Source organism: Aphelocoma coerulescens, chromosome 1 (genome assembly GCF_041296385.1).
Source record: "Aphelocoma coerulescens isolate FSJ_1873_10779 chromosome 1, UR_Acoe_1.0, whole genome shotgun sequence".
In the NCBI taxonomy this organism is placed as follows: domain Eukaryota; kingdom Metazoa; phylum Chordata; class Aves; order Passeriformes; family Corvidae; genus Aphelocoma; species Aphelocoma coerulescens.
The window spans coordinates 38,956,196-38,976,157 of NC_091013.1; the positions used below are offsets into that span (position 1 = coordinate 38,956,196).

The 19,962-nt window shown below is 36.0% G+C and overlaps 1 protein-coding gene across 8 annotated transcripts in view; it reads left to right on the top strand.

Moving 5' to 3' along the window:
• The window catches only part of FGF14 (fibroblast growth factor 14), a 387,765-nt gene that overhangs the window by 286,761 nt on the left and 81,042 nt on the right, over window positions 1-19,962 (top strand). For 5 of the 8 annotated variants that reach the window (XM_069007721.1, XM_069007748.1, XM_069007758.1 and 2 more), the window contains 2 exons: window positions 2,077-2,187; window positions 10,353-10,456. In XM_069007721.1, coding sequence (XP_068863822.1) covers window positions 2,077-2,187; window positions 10,353-10,456 — 215 coding nt within the window. Of the gene's footprint in view, window positions 1-1,660; window positions 1,708-2,076; window positions 2,188-10,352; window positions 10,457-19,962 lie in introns of those variants that run through there. The other 3 variants (XM_069007740.1, XM_069007766.1, XM_069007784.1) reach the window with 2 other exon arrangements.

The following is a 19,962-nucleotide window of genomic DNA, read 5'->3' on the forward strand; positions in this document are numbered from 1 at the left end:
TTGATGAAAACAGACAAATGATCATTAGAAAGTAGATTTAATTTGTCAATTTAGAAAAAAGAATAGAATGAGTATAAAGAACAACTTTGAAAGTGACTTCTAAGTTTGACATTTTTCCCTTGAAGCAGTAGATGTAAACAGCTGGTGACAGTGAGTTGACTGTACTTTGCCTTCCTATGAAACTTTGCACTAGAAAGGGTTGATAAAAAATCACATATTCATGATTCCTTGGGAACAGAAAGTGTTTTTCAAAATGCTGATGTTTTTCCTGTAAATAATGTTTAAAGATCTAGTTTTAATAATATTTTTACTATACTTTTATTTAGTCTTTAAAGATGCCTTTTTAATAAGTGTTAACCAAGCATGTTTAAAATTGTCAGTTTGAAAGTACACATTGAAAGCCTACTTTGACAGGAATAGTGCCTATGTAAGAGGAACTCACTTTTCATTTTTAAGTTATGAAAATACTTTTGAATTACCTGATGAAGTTGATGGAGACAGTACATTCAAATGAATTACAGTTTAGCATGTTTAAAAATTTAAAAAATATTTGTTTCTGAGTATTCATATATAAAGACAAACTTATGCGAATGTAAAAATTAACAGAAAGTAAAATTTTCAGTTAAAATAAATTTTAAAAAATTAAGTTGTAATATGCTTATATGTTGATCTTCAGTTGTTAAATTATTTATTTCCATGCCTCAGAAGTCTTATGGTGTTACTGTTTACAGTAACAGTTTTTATTATATTTACAGTTTAATCTTCTATTTTTAATTTAGATGGGCTTATTGTTTAATATTACTTTGTAATTTGGATATTCAATAAAAACATTTGCAGGATAATTTCATAGGACTGAATCTCTATAAAAATTTCAGTACATACCACTTTGAGGCAGTTTTGTTTATTACTGTTTATTTTCACATCCCCTTAGGATACTCTAAGTAACCCAGCATGATTAATTGTGAGAGCAATTATACACAAATTTTGTATTCTGGCCACAGGGTTGCATGAAAATACTTTCTGTCTTCCTTCAAAGTTCACGTTTATTTTATTACATATCTGTATCAAAGTATTTATGAATTTAATGCATTACTGCAGAGCTAAGCATGATACGATATAGATGCTTTTAATGCCAACCTTCTCACAAATTTATGTACTGGCGGCCTGGAACTGGGCCTAATAGTTAATGTTTGACAATATTAATACTGATATCACACAGAGGTAGTTGTGTTGATTTTTTTAAGATGTGATGTCTTCTTTCTCTGAATCACTTTTGCAACAGCTCAGTTTGTGATTTGGTAAGGCAACATCTATGCTGTGAATCAAAAACTTTGTGACTCGGCACTCCCTGCCCAATTCTTGGCAATTTTCATGAATGCAGTGTATTTAATGGAGTACCTTCATTGTTCAGCTACCTGGATTTCCTGTAGCTTTAGCTTACTGAGAAGTTTTTCAGCTTTTTCCTTCTATTGAACATGGCTTATGTCTTGCCCTGATTGTGGGTGTTATTCCCTGGGGGTGGGAGAGGGCAGGTGAGTTGAATCTGCTTCTAGTTTGGTTAAAATATTTTGGGAACTTCAGATGGTACTGTTGTAAATTATACCAGATAGGTTTACCACTTTTGATAGGAAAGGAAACAGATCTTTTCGACCCAGTTTCCCTAAAACTTACGTGCAGTACAATAAGTTGCTAACATATATGAATTGAGTAAGGTTTTTCAAATGTTTTGTTAGTTTCTGTAATGGGCTATACTTGTTGCTGAAGTCTAAAATTTTTTTGCAGGGCTTAATATGGTTTAAGCTTTTGACTGTGGGTATTTGGGGTGTTCTTTTTTTTCCTCTTTCACCTGTATTAATGATAATCAAGGATGTTGGAGGCAGAGAACAGGACACAGAACTGAGCTAACAACACTCTGCAGAGAGATTTTTCTCGATCTCCATCAGCACACATCCTATTGTAGTACTTACTTTTAAGACAGCATTGCTGCTTCACCAAACTTCCTCCTACAGTGAGAGAAGTAGGGATAACTCTTGGAAAAAGTTTTGAGGCTAGTGACAAAATATGTTTGTCTTTCAGATCCCCAGCTCAAGGGTATAGTGACCAGGTTATATTGCAGGCAAGGCTACTACTTGCAAATGCACCCCGATGGAAGTCTCGATGGAACCAAGGATGACAGCAGTAATTCTAGTAAGTGACTGCCCCAGGGGAATGTCTTAATCGCACACGCAGATCGCATCGCTCGAATGTGTATGCACAGGCACCATGTTAATGCCTTTGGAGGGGTTCTGAATGTGTTTTGTTCCAAAGAGGAGGGTTCTGTCTGTTTGAACCACCACCAGCTGATGACCACCAGCATGGCTCGTGCAGGACATTGGCCTAAATGTTTTGCCTCTGAAGGGGAAGGCATAAGTGCTCATGCACCTTAGGAGGGAGATATTTAGGCCAATGAATGTCTTCTGGTAATTTGATAAAAGTGGTAAAATTATAATAAAAGAACTTTTTTATTAAAGCTCTTTATCTAACATAAATTTCTTATCTTCCAATAAATAACAATGAAATAACAAGAGATGGAAACTAAATTTCCCTGAAAAATCTGAATTTACAAGCAAATAAATGTATGCTAAACTGTCAAAGTCCTTCATAAAACACATGCTAAATTACCTTGCTGAAGGTACTAAAAATTCTGGGGCTAAAAATCCTACAGTCCCTCCACCAGCAAGAATTCCAATGATGTTAAGAGATTTTCTGCCACTGCAGAGACTGCAACAGTGGCAGTTTTTAAAAAATATTCCAAACAAAAGAGGTCTTTAAAGGCCGTGTGGGTTGCTGCTTTGGTATGCTTTTCCTATGATACTGCCACATATTTTCATTCAATGAGCATATATATGTTTGATAACTTAGCTGCAAATGGTAATTAAACAAACCTATTCTTACTCTAGAAACATATGATTTGTATTTTGTTTATTTAATTATCATGACATACTTAAGTAACGTTTCTGTGTCATCTTGAATTTTATTTTAAGCACTTTTAATACACAATATTTATCTTCTTGTTATGCACACATAAATAACCCCTTAGTTTCCTTAAAAATGTTGGAATTAGGCTGCAAAAATTAAGGTATTTGGGGTTTCTGCTTTACATTGGTAAGGTCTTGATTTTAATTGATGCACAGCTGTCATTTATAACACCTTTCATCAGCACATAGCATGATAATCTTTTGTTGTTTGTTTTGGTTTTTTTCTAACTGAGAAAAATTAGATAATATGTTTTGTTGTGTATCTCTGCTTGTTTTCCAAGTATTTTTGTTTCCCTCCCGTGCCCTCCCCATCCCACCCCCATCCTTAATTCTTTTCTTCCCTCAATGTGTCCATCTCTCATCCCCACTTCTGTACTGAAGTACATACTAAGACCTTAAGCAAGACAAGATTATTATCATTTTTTATAGAAGCTTTGCCTAGATGAGGTCTCAGAACTGTCTTAGGGTATAAGTGCGTATCTCTCTCCCTCTGCCCATCTCTCTTATTTTCAGCTTCAGCGAGAAGGTGTGTATGACTGCAACAATTTTCTAATGTTTTATTGTTATTTCTGAGAGGTTTTTTAACTCTTAGATCTCTATGGATTTGGAGCCTTTACAAAACTAGACCGCAGTGCCTTACTTTTCTCTTTTTGGTGTTGTCAGCTTCACAAATTGTCCTCTTTTTTTATTTACTCTTTCTCTCCCCTCTTCTGTGCATTTCTGGTTTTCCATCTCTATGCCCATCTCCCTTGTTCTTGTTTTTCCAAAATGCAGAATGAATAATCTGTATTATAAATATTCTGAAATACTGAACTTCTCCAAACTCAACCAAATTCTATATAGCAGTATTTTGTATAAATATTGTTAGATAATTTGTTTTTCTCCAAAATTATTTTTTGGCTATAAAGGTGTGGGGTTTTGGTTTTTTTTCCATAAAGTCATTTTTTTTCTGTCTTTCACTGGTATGATTATTTTTTTCTTAACTAGTCCAATTTTCCAATATTTTTTATTAAAGACAGTTTAGAACAGAAGAATGCAAGATTACTGTGTTTGCCAGGAAGGCCTACAGTCTCCATCGGAAATTTTGCTGGTATATATGTATCAACACTATATTAAGAGCTGAAAAGATTTATCTATTTGATATATTCATTAATGTATGAATATGTGTTTGTTTCTTTTGTGCTGTCAGTTTTTTCCCTTTCCACTCTGTTTCCTTTCATTTCCTGTTTAATTTTTTTTCTATTGCTTTTGTTTATTGCAGCATATGTTGTTTTTCCTTCTCTCACTTTAAAACAATAATTTTCTCATGGACAGAATTTCTAGTATTTTGATATTTTATTTTGTGAGCTCCTTAGCATGATAATTTCTGTCTGAGGCTTACAAGTGAGTAAGTTTTGGCAGCTACCCAAGGGAGAAAATCCTGCTTCTGACTGTGGTGCTTGCAGGCTGCCTATTTAATGTGCCCAGTGGGTGAAGGGATGGACATGTATTAGCTGTCTGTGGGACAGATAGAATATTTACCTGGATAGTGAGGATGACTTCCATTTAAATTGTATTTCATAAAAAAAAGAAATACAGACTGCCAAAGGGTGTGCATCTCTGCCAGCCTTCCACCTGTCTTCTGCCCTATTCACTGTCCCTGAAGAGAGCCCACTGAGTAACTGGTTGTCAGAGAAGACAGAGGGAGCGAGGAGTGAGGGAGAGAAAAAAGATGCAATTTCTTTTTTGTCTTCAGCAAGGAAACTGTTTGAAGCTTAGTCATACTTTTTGTGCTGCTGCCATGTATTCTGTGTCAAGCAGTTAGAGGTGTACTTGAAATTAAAACTCCCTCAAGTGCCTATATCATTTTGTACTCATTTTATATGTATGTCAGTAAACATGAGTTACACACTTTTGGAGTCACAGTGTTATAGAGAGGTAGCTCAAACTAAGATTGTTTTTAAAGCTTCTCAGTAGTCTCTTTAATGTGACTCTTTGCTTCCATCTGAAGTCAAAATGAGTTGTACCAGTGGTTTTAGTAAGCTGCTCATTGTCCCAGTTTGAGCAAAGGCTAAAGACTGCAGAGAGAGATGGCAATATTTTTAGTGTATCACTGTGTGCAAATGCTTGCATGAAAAAGGAAGAAAGATGTGACATGTAATTGCATCCCTGAATGTTCTTTCGTCTGCTCATGTTGATGGCCATGATATTAGAATCCAGCCTAAACAGACCAACAGGTTTCAGTTCATTGCTGTAATATCTTTTTATAACTTTTCTGAGTTAATGATGTTTCATGAAACAATGGTAATAAATGCACCTATTGCTTAATGGTGCTGAGTTTCCTTAAATCACCAAATCAAGGCTGTTAGCCAAACAATCTTGTGTTTACAGTCTGTATTTTTTTTTTTTTTGCCCTGCTCTCAGAGATATCTTGTTTTAGTTTTGTTTGGTTTTTTTTTTTAATTTCTCTAATGCCTTACAATTTCTGGTTTGCTTTTGTGTCTTACTTGTAGCAAAGGGCAGGAGTGACTGTAGTTAAAGCTGTAGCTGTGGTTACTGAGGTCCTACGCAGTGTAGCTGTCATTATCTCACACTGATTTTCCTGGATTTTACAGGTGAAAATGCAACTTTCTTCACTGGCCTCATCATTATTACTTAGGAAACACAAGCTACTACACAGAACTCATAAAGAAATAGAAACTATTTCCATGTGTGCTTGTAGTAACAAGCATTACATTCTCCTCCTGTCCTCCCCACCTACACCAGCTCATTTTTAGGCTTTGGTCTATCTTCAAAGTTTTGTCTCATGAATGAAGGGTAGGTTTAGTAGGAAGACTAATTAATTTGAGAAACAGAAAATTCCAACTCTAATTTCTGAGATTGAAACCCTGAATCTTGCAGCTCTATCACTTGTTTTAATTCACCTAGAGTGTATCTCAGGCAACAACCACTGAAAAAATGCAACATGGATTATACTTTCCTTTATAGGTGATAGATCTTTTTGCAACAGTCAAATGTTGCAATTTGTGCCCCTTATGAAATTTCAGTTGTGTTTATACCATGTTTATAATATTCTCTAATTGAAAGAGCATTACTCATTGGTAGTCTTATTTCATAAACTGATAAATAAGAAAGTGAACCTTATCCAAGGAGCTTTGATTTGGCTGTGCTGTGCACATTTTTTATGATGCTGCAACATGCTTTACCTCCTTCGTGGTGCTTCGTACCTGGTATAGTTGCTCTTCAAGAAATCCTGCAACCATTTAACATTTCTTTATTTTCATCTTTTAATGAATGCATGCTTCTAATGGTCTACTTATATGTTCCAAATTGAATGTGGAAGTATTAACTTTTTAATGCCTTTATAAAATACCTACCACTATCATATTTTGGTTTGAAGACACTCATAAAATAATCTTTACAGCACCCTTGAAAGGTAAAGGAGATAATTAGATAGAAATAAAGCACATAAAGATTAAGAAAAAAACACCTGCAGTGCTGTTAAATTTGGATTAATGAATGTTAATTTTGGATTACTGCACTGAAATATCTACCACCTGATACTTGCACTGGTTTTTACTCAAGTTTGTCTTCAAAGAATTATACAGGCATTTAATCATCTATTTACACCACCTCTGGGAGTTAGATAAGCCTGTTTCTCCCACTGGCATAATCTTAGTCTGATAGGGTCAATGTTCAGTCATGCTCAAAAAAAGTTTTAATTATGTCTTCTGTAACATCAGGCAGGTGGAATGGGTTTGCTCCATAAGAAATGCATGGACAAACCTCTCAACACCAACCTCCTTGCAGTCATTGCTGATCTAAAAGATGTTTTGTTGGAGTTGTCATCTTTGCCTGTGGGCCTGCAGATGAAAATAAATTAAAGAAATGGTTACTTTGATCTGATTGGACATTTGGTGCTGTGGAAAGCTTTGTTAACTGTCACAAGGGCAGTGTGTGTGCAGAAGAGACTGCAAGTTTGTAACTCTTAAGCAATCGGTTTATAGCAAGATCTTGAGAAAAACAGTGAGCTGTAATAGCAATTTTCTTGTAGCTACAAGTCAGCTGTACCTAAATAGACTTTCACGAGTACATGGAAATATCTGAAGTCAGGCATTTCAGATTTCAAGTTAATGGACTGTGTTGGTATAACACAAGAGAAGGAAAAAGTTTTGTGGTGGTTTTGTGTTTTGCTCAAGAAAGGAGTGATTGCTTTTAAAAAAAAAAGTGGACTCAAACTTTTGCTAAAACTTTTTGAGGATTAGAATCTAACTCAGATCTGGAGTTCCTGCAAGTCTCCTCCATGAAACCTAAACCAATAATCCTTTTTCATGCAAGTTGTTCCTGCTAACTTTCCCCATTCTCATTTTCTGATATTCTTGTGGTGGGAGTAGGCTTGCAGGTTTAGGAAAAGGAGGAGAACCCAAATGCTTTATGGCTGTGGTTTAGATAGAATACAGTGCAAAGCTAAGGGAGTGCGCACAGCACTGAAGAGGAGAAGGGGTTTTACTTGCACCATTTTTGCCAATCGGTTCCCTTGTTTTCCCTGATGTTCTCACATCTTTCTTACATTTGGAATTGGCTTGCTACTTAAGCATGCAGCATGGGAACACTGAGCACCAGGCACAGCTATATTTCCTGGGCTGTTGGAGGGTTCCCCCTCTCTGGACTCATCTGTGGACTCATTGAACTGGCTTTCGGCACATAAAGATGTTCAGGGACCTCACTTCCCACTCCCCAGGTTTTGGTTTTGGATCATTTTCTTAAAGATAGAAGGGAGCAGGGGACATGGCTCTTTTTAACAACCCCCTCAGGTAAGAATATAGGTTTGGCTGTGCAGAACTGGAATGCCAGCAGACTCTGGAAGGCTTTCTGCTTTTCTCAGAGCAGGTTTTTACTAGAATGAGGGATAGCACAGGTGAATCCCAAGAATGTTTGAAATGTGTAATTGAACAATAAAATCTTGCTCAGTGAAGGGTACTGCGCAGTTAGGTTCTGGAGGAAATTGATTTTCTTTTGTCCAGCTTCAAAGTACATTAAAACCACGTGCTGTGCCTTACTGGTGCATGTTTTGCTGATCCCAGTATGAAACACATTGCTGAATATTTGTCAATCAATAGCTGAATGTAGGCTGGCCTCCCTAGTTTTACTCAAGTCTGAAAGATTTTCTGAAACTTATTGAATATTCTGTATGTGCAGAATTGCAGCAATTCACACTCTAAAATTTTAAGGGTTTAGACTAATTACAGGAGCTCTGAAAATCTCCAATTAAAATTTGGTGGCAGTAAAAGATATATTACATGCCCTCCACAGTGCTTTCTAAATTCACCAGCAACTATAAGCCACTTCAGTAGCTTTATAGGCTGCATTAAACACTGCTGTGTTACAGGCCTGTAATTCTTGTTCAGTGGTGGTTGGATTTTTTTCTTTTTTTTTTCTAGCTTTGGTGCATTATTTTTATTTGTAATACAGAAAATAATATCTAGCATCCAGAAGTTTTGACTGAAACACTGTGACTTGGAGTTATTTTTCATTAGCTGACCTAGTTCTCATGGCTGACTTGTCTTTTGTGTTCACCTCTTTTCTTTATACAAGTATTGTTTGCTTTTCCTTCCTGGTGTCCCCTCAATTGTTTCTTCACTCCTTTAGCATGGTGTCCCTGTGCAGTTTTCCTCCTGAAATTTCTTTTCTTCTAGGAAAAAACCCAAGCTCAATTCTCCCCCTCCACAACCCACAGCAGTGATTTTGCTGGTTTTGACATTGTTTCAATTTGAGGGTAATGACTTTATAAATAATTTTTAGCTCCCAAATTTTATTGAACTAAAAGACCTCAAGCCGTGCAGTGTTTAGCCTACATACTCTTAGGATATCTCTTCTGAGTGCCATATTTCACTGTTTTACATCTATTAGAGAGGGAACCTTGTCTGTACCAAGTATTTTTTTACTAAACAGCACTGTATTATCCTAGCGTAATGGAGAATTTTGGAAATGACAGAAATTAAAATGCTGTTTATTTGTGCTAATTCTTATAATCTCTTTTATTTTCTTTGTAAACCTGCCAAATTGTTTTCAGTTCTTCTAGAGCTCTTCTGAATATATTTTGCTTTCTACTGCTCTGGGAAGTACTCTGCTACAATTCCTAGCTTTATGTTGGCTTTGTGTGTTCCTAAAATGATCTAATGTTACACATTCTTTTTCTGCATGACAATGCCGAAGGAAAGGTGTCTTTTTTTTTTTTTATATAAACTTCTATCTTTCTAATAGTCAACCTATGTTTTTTTCTCAGTTGTAAAGACTTGATCATCTTCATCATAAACAAACTGTGGATTTTTGTCCTTTGACCAAACAGGAATTTTCACACCTTGAGAAATGTGTTTATCCACTGCAATTAAATGATCCTTCTTCTCTTGATTTGGGCTCTAGCTCTGGCATTCTGATTACAGATAGCCTCATACAGGACACTTTTTTGGTCACACCTATGGATATCCTTCTTAAATTTTGAGGAACTCATTGTAGGTGTTACTGTGTTCCTGAGACCTGACTTGATAGAACCATAGTCCCCACTGCATATGTTGTGCTTTTGGTTTTCATCCAAGGACTTGGGTGCCCCTGGCTCATCCACAGTGGAAAAACATTTAGCATGAGCTCTGTCTCACCTAGGTATTTTGCTCCAAGACTGATGTGTGCTTTGCATCTCATTTTCTAGCATGAGTCAGTAAACTTAGTATAGGTGTGTGCTGGCAGAAGTTTTAGAAGAATTGGTTCATGCCACCTACTTATACAAGTTGTGTTTTTCTGTGGTGAGGCTGGTAAACTCCCACTCTTCACACTGGTCTTTTTTCAGACAGTAATCAAAGTTGTGGCTGTTTTGATTACTACAGAAGTATATAGTATTTCTAGGTTATTTGTTATTAAGTGGTTTTCTAACTATTTTCTTAATATTACGCCAAGTTCTGTATTCAGTTCAATAACATTTATGCACATTTAGAGTCAGGCACATATGTCAGTGCTTTGATGAACTATGATAAGCCTTTTTCATTCCCTGACACCAGTGTCTTACTGCTTCTATCAAATATATCATTCACAAAAGCAAATAAAAAAGAAAATTGAAATCACAGACCCCTTGACATCAGTCTTTAATGAGGACACCTCTTAACCAAAAACCTTAAAAATGCCCAAGAAAATACAGAGCTACTTGCCAGAATCAGAGAAGCAAGATTTTCTGAGTGAGTCTAATTTTAAAAGCATTAAAAAATTACAGAGGAACTATTTTTTCTTTCTTTTTACTAATTATTTTTATTTGAATATTGTATTAACCGTAGCATATTTACATCTGGTCATGCTTTTTCTTCACAGCTTTATTCAACCTTATACCAGTGGGACTTCGAGTTGTCGCTATCCAGGGTGTAAAGACTGGGTTGTATATAGCCCTAAATGGAGAAGGTTTCCTCTACACATCAGTAAGTACTTTGCTGGACTCTGTTTAAGAGGCACAGCTGAACTTGAAATCTACACAGGAATGAGACACGTGTCCACTTTTAAGGAGTTCTGTAATGTCTGTATGTTACACACCCCAGGGTTGTGTGCAGCCTTATCTCTAGATGGAATACACTAGAAATTACTGTGTACGATGAATGTGTACGATTACTGTGTACGATGTATGAAAGTCTGCATGTTAACAATCCTAAAAAAACATACCATAGAGCTCTTTTCCTGGTAGGCTATACTGGTAGAGTTCCATATGCCACAAAGATTATAATTTTCAATTCAATTCTCCAAAATTTTTAAATGGAGACCTGCAGTTATTTTCTTAGTGGCTTGTTGATCGGAATCCAAAAACTGCTCTAACCATTACTTCTATTGATGAGATTTATGAGTGCAGCTTCCATCCAGAAGGTCATTAACAGTCTTATGGTTTATCACCATAATCTTGTAACTGTATGCTTAGCATTATTGATTTTTTTATATCAAATATAAGGAAAATAAAGAGCTCTGTAAGGGACTATTATCTTTGTGGAATGATCAAAGTTTAAAAAAAATCTTTTGAGTACAAAGAAGACTGCTGGATAAAGTGACTGGAAAGATCTCAGATTGTTTATGATATTTCAATGATTTAATGCTAATTACTCAGTGTGTTGTTATGAATATAAAATTCCTCAGTTTTGTGTAAATTTAGTGTCCTAACTTCCTTTAAAAGGCAAAGCTGCTTTAATGTGAACAGGCAGTTCTGTCAGGTATTAACAAGGTGGCTTAAAGGATTTTTCATTACTATATTTTTATTGATATCTGTGTTAAATTTATTTACATAGTGCTTTTCCCATTTTTTTATGTCACATGGTTCTTAATTCCCAACTGAGTTACAACACACTTCTTTGTTTTCAATGTCTGTTGAAAGGAAATTAGAAAGATTAAGTTTCTGATGCCCTGAGGGAAAGTATTCTGTTTGTTTCAAACATACAATTGTCTTGGAAAAGCAAATTAGGAAGAAAAAATGGAACTAATCTTGAATGTCAATGTCAAGACAAAGAGAAAATTCCTTCTCAGAAAATGCCTGCTGGAAACTGCTGAAATTCCAGCAGTATGATCTACAATTTTTTTTGCATTTATTAAAAATAAAAATTCTATCACAGGAAAACATGCAGTATTTGCTATCAAAGGAAGAAAACTAGAAGGAAAAACCTTGAGGTATTAGAGAAAATTAATTACTGGCTTTCCAGTTCCATCTCATTGTGTGAGGAGTTCATTTCTGGATCATGGCACGAGCAGCATTTTTTAATGTGTTGGCACCCTGAAGAATACATTCTTGCCCAGCACTGTTCCTTTAGTTCTTAGTCTTCCAGAAGGAAATACAAATTTCAGAAAATGTGCAGTTTCCTGATGGTTAATTCTGAAGGGGGATCACACATGAACAAATTGTGATAGGCACTGTATTTATGTATTATTCTGGAAATGGTTCAAGTTAAATGAAGTTGAGCGAGGCAAGGAAATGCATGTTTTTATAATGTACTGCTTACTCTTCCTTGTGCAGAAAATGAAAGAGGAGTGGCCCATTAAATGACAAATTTGACATATTAGAAAACACAATGGAAGATATAGTTTTGTTGTGTCGACAAAATTATTTTCAACTTAAACTCTTGCCAAATAGAAAAATAATAATATTTGATCAAAAAATTTAAAAGTAGTGGTTTCAAAACATCAGTGCTGGTTTGATTGTTCATATTAAAGTACCTATACAGGTTTGATTGTTTCATATTAATGTATTGACAACACTGATAATACATTTTAGTCTCAGCAATTGCCTGCTTTCACCTTAAAGACTAATGCATTTGAATATAAAATGACAAAGCATCAGAGAGAAGTCTGTTTTCTCCTGAGGATCAAGATGAAGAATTATATATCATCATTTGTAGAAAAATATTTTTAACCAATCACTTTCTGTTACTGTCTTGGTGGATTTTTTGTCTTTTTGTTTTTCACATCTGCGTATCTGTTGCACATAAATGCAGTTCTGTCTTGCATGTCACATGTTTTTCCCTTGGCTATTTGGGAGAGGATGGGAGAAGAAAGATTTCTAAGTTTCGTATGCCAACTGCCATCATTGATAAAGACTGCTGCATAATGGGAATGATAGTTAAAATGTGCACATATTTATATTTATTACCAATTTCTTATAAGGATTTAAAAAATGGAAGCATGCTCTGTAGACTAAGTAGCACTTTTCGTATAAGTTGAAACGGAAGTTCTGTATAGTCCTCCGCAGCACGGCTTGGTGTCCGTTCTTCCTCTCACATTCATATTCACAGTATATGGAACTCGTATCTTGTGAGAATAGCCCACATGTTGATGCCTCTCTTCAGAGACTGAAGGCCCCAACTCAATTATTTTTATAATAAGGTTCACATCATGTTGACTAATTAAGCAACAGCACTGACAGGAAAGGTATTATGTGTGAAGTTGCTGTGTGTTCTTGAAGAAGAAAAAGAAGGTACAGTGACAGACCAGTTTCACATACAGATTATCAAATGTGAATTTACATTGTTTCTTGCCTTTTTTAAAATCCTTTTTTTAATGGTTGGTTGCATCAGTTTGAGAGTCTTTCTCTTTCTCCTCCCCTTTATTCTGACATATTTAAAATTTTTTTCAACTATTTCTCAGAATTAGAACGAGAAAAATGTGCAGAAACTTCATAGAAAAGTGTTATGTCAGTATTTCTTAGAAGAGAAACAGGAGGGCAGCAAATTGTGTGGGAAGATCAGTCTCAAGAGCTTTCATACCTATTTTGCCTGCTGCAGCAACTGAGATTTGTATTCTGTCATTTGGGAATTGATTGAGCCAAGGTCTCTAACATACACTATCAAAGTCTTGTCAAATAAAGGAGAAGCAAAATCTTTGGAGTTTGATAGGGTTTTGCAAAATTCCTGAGACAAATTTTCCAAATTTTTTTCCAAAATCATAACCTGATTTTTTCTATGCATTTAAAGTAATTATTGTAATGTCATAATTAATTATTTTCTATCATATGAAATATGAGAACAATAGCCTTTTCATATTGTGTTTTTCCTTGTTCTCTTAAGGGTTAGTTCACTGAAAGACTATCCATTAAGCTCACCTGGCTTGAAGCTTTGTATTTCTGCATCCAACTTTATTTTTCTGTGTGTGTATATTTACATATACTTATATCTGTATATCAATATATATCTAGTCATAAATAGGATATATTTATCTACTAGCAGCTTCCCAGTTCTGCATGTATGCTATGAGCAATGAGAATTGTAAAAATTAGTTGAAATTTATTTTAGATGGTTTAATGAACTGTGAATAATTCAATATTTATGACTGACTTAATAACTGTGAAAGCTAGTTTGAGAATCTGGATTTTTCCACAAAAGCCATCTCACCGAGATTTTTGACATAATAGTTATGGACTTCATATCTTAAAGTCAAAAATTATGCCTTATTCCTTTCTTCCTTTGGAAAGGGTGAGCAAGATGAGGTTTCATTTCCAGGTTTTGTCTTGTCAAAATCAAAAGGAATGAAACTCGCTCTAGACACTGAAAAAGGGAGCACAACTGCAGGGGTTCTCCATGGGGAACAGGTATTGCCTGCAGCAGGAAGATGGCAGAAGTACTTGGCAGAAGCTTTTACTTTGGCAGAAGCTTTTGATGTTAATTTTGATCAACTCCCTTTGCAAGTGGTTCATTAGTTCAACTTCCAGGGGGCTGCAGCTTTTGTTTTCCTTCTAGGATTTCCTGCTATTTTAACAGGATGAATTCAGAGTTAAAACCTATAATATGTTAGTCAATTTTATAATTCCTATTTTCCTGTGATGAGGATGTGAGAGTCTTCTGGGGTTATATCAATGGACTTTTCTCCAGAATTATTTGATATATCTGGGAGTGCTTGGAAGGGCTACTGGTTCCCTTTTTCATCATAGGAGCAGTTTGGCAGGGTACTACCTGTATTTGTGGCTATCAGAATAAGAGAAAAGGGAAAATCCAAAATCTAGACAAGGAAAAATCCTGTCTAGAACACCTTAACCTGCTTGTGTTTTCTTCTTTGTGTTTCCTCTTTCACCATTTCTTCTGCCAATTTTCTGAGACCAGAGATGTGGACTAAACCAGAGAGGAAAGAGTACACCTGTGGTATTGTCAGCAGCAGGTATCAAAGTCACAGGAACTCACTGCGTGGTTTCTTAGTAAGACTGATGCTTTAAAAGATGACTGAACCTGCAGGGCCAGGTCTGACCTCCCTGGTCCCCTCTTCTACCATTGTGCACTGTGGCTCCAGAGGTCTTCTGGGTATGGGTTGTAGGAACCTCACTGGAAGGAGGTAGAAAGTACTGGAGAGACATGGTTGCATTTCTCAGAGGTTTTACCAACTTTTTGTGAAGTATTTCAGAATTGGGAATGTCACACTACTCGCTTAACAGAATAATCTTGTGAAGTGGGGGTTTGTTTTTCTGATCTGCCATGGTACACAGTGTTGAGGGTGTTGGAAGGGTGTTGGTTGGGGTAGCATTTCTGTTGCAGTAAGCTATCAGTCTGTGCCACAGCCTTCATGAAAGAGAGAACATCAATATCTGTTGCTGAGAAGTGTATTTGTTCTATCACTTCGGCAACTCTCACCTGAAAAAAAAAGCCTTTGAGGATTTCTCCTGACATTTCAGCAGCTTCCCAATGCCGTTATTTCTGCCACTTCTCTAAGCCCACATAATTGACCTCTCTGAGGAGAACAAAATTAAGCCTCAAGGAAGAACATAGGAGCACCTTCAGTGAAGCCTGAAAAAGAGTGAGAACTGAAGTAGTCTCTATTTCTAATATTTAAATCAAAGTCAAATGAAAACTAAATTTTGTGTAGAGAGAGCCTTGCTTTATGCTTTAGAGTAGCAAAGCTTAGCATGTGCAGTACTTTGAGTGTTCAAAGGTGCATAAATCTTTACAATAAACAGAGCAGAAGGGAGTTTAAACTAGACAAAACCAAAGAGGAAATGCAATGTTTTAAAATACTAAATTTCTTATAAGAATGATCAAAAAGGGGTTAATGTTGACATCAAGACAAAATTGTTGTAACAGTAGTTGACTTATGTTTTGGCAAAGATCATTCTCCACCTTGCAAAGTATTGTAGAAATAGTCAGGAATATATCTGTTTAGAGAAAAGTAACAAATATAGCTTGCTCTGTGATTTAAAAGATGTAGACTTTTATTTCTAGTGGTCAAAAGTATACTAAATATCAGAAAAGGGTGAGTCTCGCTGCTCTTGAGGCATCTGTGGTTCTGTAAATGTAAGGACATCAGGGTGGAGTGTCTCATAATATTGTGATCAATAGAAAACATTATTTGCTTTCTTATGTCAGACTTATGCTTTAGGGTCTCAACCTGCTCCCACACATTTATCTTCCAGCTTAGACTTTAATAAGACAGGGATAGGACCTTATTTCACTTGTCATTATCTGTATCTTGGAAGTATTCTGGCTCACTTTGGAGAGAGGAAAATGGGTATATTTAGTTATTTGAAAATCATGGCTCCTGGTAAAGACTTTTGAAAACTAATTATGTGATATTTTTAAGACTGTAAATGCACAGACCTTATGCAAACTCCCTTATTTTAAGGACTTACTATTAAAGTGCTTCCTTACATATGGATAGCATTTTTGCATTTCGTGTTATCTTTTATTCAATTTGGGATTGGTTAGAAAGTGACCTATATTTGCTTCATATTGAAAAATTTTTTTTGAGAGGGGATTATATGGCATGTTTCAGGACTGTAAATTGGGCTGCATTCCTCTGTAAATTGGGCTGCATCTCTCAAAAGGTAAACAAGTTCAGCATGTTCCAGCAGTTGAAATACACTGACAGGGAGGAGGAAAACATCTGCATGGTTTATGCTTATTTATATCTGTGTTTGGAGGTAGGTAATTTGTCTCTCAGGTTGCCTGCCAAAAATAAATACAGAAAATTGCCAATGAATTTATTCTATGGTAGCACTTAAGGAACAACTGATAACATAGCCCCGCTATATTGTACAAAAGAGTGTCAGATGTCCCTGCCACAGCATGTAGTAGAAAAGGGGTGCAAAATACACACTAAGTCCATGACTTTTTTCAGTGGGTTAGGTTTTCAGCACATTTTTGATTGAATGTGCGGAAGCCAATGCTTTCACACACAAGATAAGGTAAAAAAAGGAGGCATGCAGAGACACATAAGAGTTTGATAAGGCAGGAGAGAAGTGAGAAGGGAAGAGATGAATGGAATGAGGCTGACATGAGGAGACTGTGATAAGAAGGGATATAAGAAAGTGGATAAATAGCACAGTGGAGCAGAGCAGTATTGTAAAAAACTCTAGAATGATATCATCATTGTAGAAATGTTTAGGATGATATCACTATTGTTCGAGTCTCGTGCTTACATTTATTGCTACCTTTCTGAGTTTTTCACACACAGAAATGGCTACTATTTGAACTACAGCTCATAAACCATGCTGCTTAATGAAATATTCCACTTTGAATATATAAAAAGATAATTAGTAATACAAAGAGACAGTGTTTTAGTGTGACTCCTTACTCTATGGCAGTTGTTTCCTCCTGGAATTTAAATGCTGTACTGGGGATAATAAAATAATTTGACTCAAAATTTGCATCTCCGTTTCTTGCCAGTTAAACCAAATATGTATGTCCTGTTTGGTTCATTAATGTCTACAGTATCCAGGATCTACAGTTTCATACTTGCTTAAATTATTCATTTTCCTTTCTCATGTATGTTTCTCATATCCACATGCAAAAATCTCTTACTATATGTGTTCTCTCTCCCTGAAATGTACATAAATGCCTCAAGATTAAACGTTGCTCTTCCAAACTTGGCAAAGCACGGACGATCACAGAGTCAGCAGCTGCAGTTGGATATTTTTCAGTGATTGTATGACAAGGAATAGTAAGTGTAGGTAGGTATGCTAAAATGAGGTGATCTAATGTCATGCTTCAGGAAGTAGGATGACTGCCACAGGGACCGAGAGGAATGCTTTCCGCAATGTACAGCATCATTTAGTGCAGTTGCACTGGAAGAGGTTTGTCTCTGAGCTATTGTGCAATGGTCACAGCTACAGGCTGAGCACAGGCTTGATGGACCAGCAGCTTAATCAAGTCTGTCAAATTTCTGCTTCTGGCAATTCTGTCTCTCATGGTAATATCCTGTATTTTTGGCCAATGTTTGTTTTGTTGCATAAACACAACTACACTATTCTGGATGTTTCTTCATTCTCTGCTTTGTTGCTCTTAGACGTTTGGGGTTGTCTGTAATCCTAAATGTTGAATCCATCTCACTGCGTGTTGTATACCACTCTTGGCTTCTGTTCTCTTATTTCCCTTCTAATTGTCACTTCCCAAGCAAAAAGGATCATGTTTGAAATTTCTAATTTTCCATTCATTACTGTTTAATCTTACTCATTCATTTCATCCAAGTACGAAAAGACTACCAAAGACTTAGAATCTCTCAAATTTTAGACAATTATCAAAAACATGTTTCCAAAACAAACTCCTACTACTTCTTTCCATTAATGGTTAATGAATATTAAAAATATTAAAGCCAATTTTTGGAGGATTTAATGGTAAGTTTAAATCTATTTCATAGTAAATATTATTCTTTCGGTGTAGAGAAGACTTCCTATTGCATCATCAAGATCTGTAGGTAAGAAAAAACCCCAAATTTCTGTGGAGTAGCGCAGTTAGACACATGTGGTGCTGTCTATCACTTCTGTAACTGCATAGTTAATGCATCTTCTGTTATTCAGGAATATTTCCAAAAGATATGTGTCTAGATACAAAGATAGATGAACATAACTGAACTGAGAGCTTTTAGATATATAGTCTATTTTCAAAAAAATATTTCTGTTTGTCTGAAGAATGGCTTCAGTCAGGAAAAAATTTGCTTTCATTATGTGACAAAATATCCACATTACCTTGCAGAAATGAAATAGTCAAATGCATATTCTGTGATTTTTTTAAAAAAATTGCCTAAAATTTTAAATATCTATATCAGAATATTCAGTTTATATCTGATAATATTAAAACAAAATATGTGAATGGTATTTACCTAGGTAATTAAAGACTATTATGCAAGGATCCTATAATTTCAGGGAACTTTCTAAGGTGCCGCTCATATCCTATAATAAAATGGTGTGGGCTCAAGTATGTGCGTATTAAAATATCATCATATCTTTACAACAAAATTCTGTATCATGTGTGGTCCTTATGATTAGACTGCAGAAGAAGGATGGCATATTTAAAATGTTGTTGTAGTGTGCAACTCTACACAACAGGGCTTTGTAGAAAAGATACAGTTGTGTAAATAACAGATGCTGACAAAAGCTGTAGGGGCATTTGGTATTAGTGTTATATACGTAAATGACTGACTTATACACAATATCCATTACATTTTTGTAACAGGTTTCCTATTATTCTTGATTTTGGGGGGGTCTTGTTTTACCTTGCTATCATACACACGAATTTTCTTGTAGCATATTCATTTTTTCATTTGAAGAGGCAAGTGTGCAGCTAAACTTAGTGACTGATGGTCAGTGATAAATTTATATCCCTTGTAATCTTCCCATATGCCTATGGAAAAATTTGGGCTATTTCTGTTTCTAAGGCAGCTTTAGCCATGGGCTGGATCGTGTATGAAATCTTGACCATCTGGGTAGGCCCACAGAAATGCTGATTCTGAATGTCCTGACTAATGACCCCTTACCTTGACCTCTCACATGTTGGCAGAGTTTGTTAATCTGCCCGAGGGTGTTCATAGTCCCCTCTCTTATGTCTGTATGCCACAGGGGACAGGAGCTGCTTCCACAGCCTTTCCCTATGGGATTTTCTGTGACCAGAGACAGGATCTGCTGTGCGGCTTTGCAGACCTAAGACAGTCTGTGGGCAAATATGTCCACAGAAAAGGCTGGGATTATCCCTGAATATACTCAAGACCACATTTTGTTTCCCTTTAGCTAAATTTGTAGCTAACTATTTGTCAACTAGAGTTCATTTACAACATAAATAAGTGTGTTGACACTGATTTTCACATGTCTAAACAAAACTGACTAGAAAAACAAGCGTCCAGCAACTTGTACATAGTTAGCTAACATCAAGTCTTGATTTCCCTCTTGGTTTGTCAAATTCCTCAATCCTCCACTTTCTCTGCTGGCAGCTTTCCCTAATGGTGTTCCTTGGTGTATTCCCGTGCATAGTGCATGATCGTATATGCTCATTATGCTCATTTAGACAAGTATCATAGATCTTCATTCCCATAAAGGGCCATGAGCTGAATTTCAGTGATTCTTGTGAGTCACTTTCAACTCAGGATATTCTATGATTCTTACAACCTTCTTTTGACATTTTTGTTTGTAGAGTGTGACTCTTTCCTGCCTTCTCCTCTTTCCCTCAGTTGGGACACCATTCAGTCAGAGGCAGTTTTAGGTGGAAAC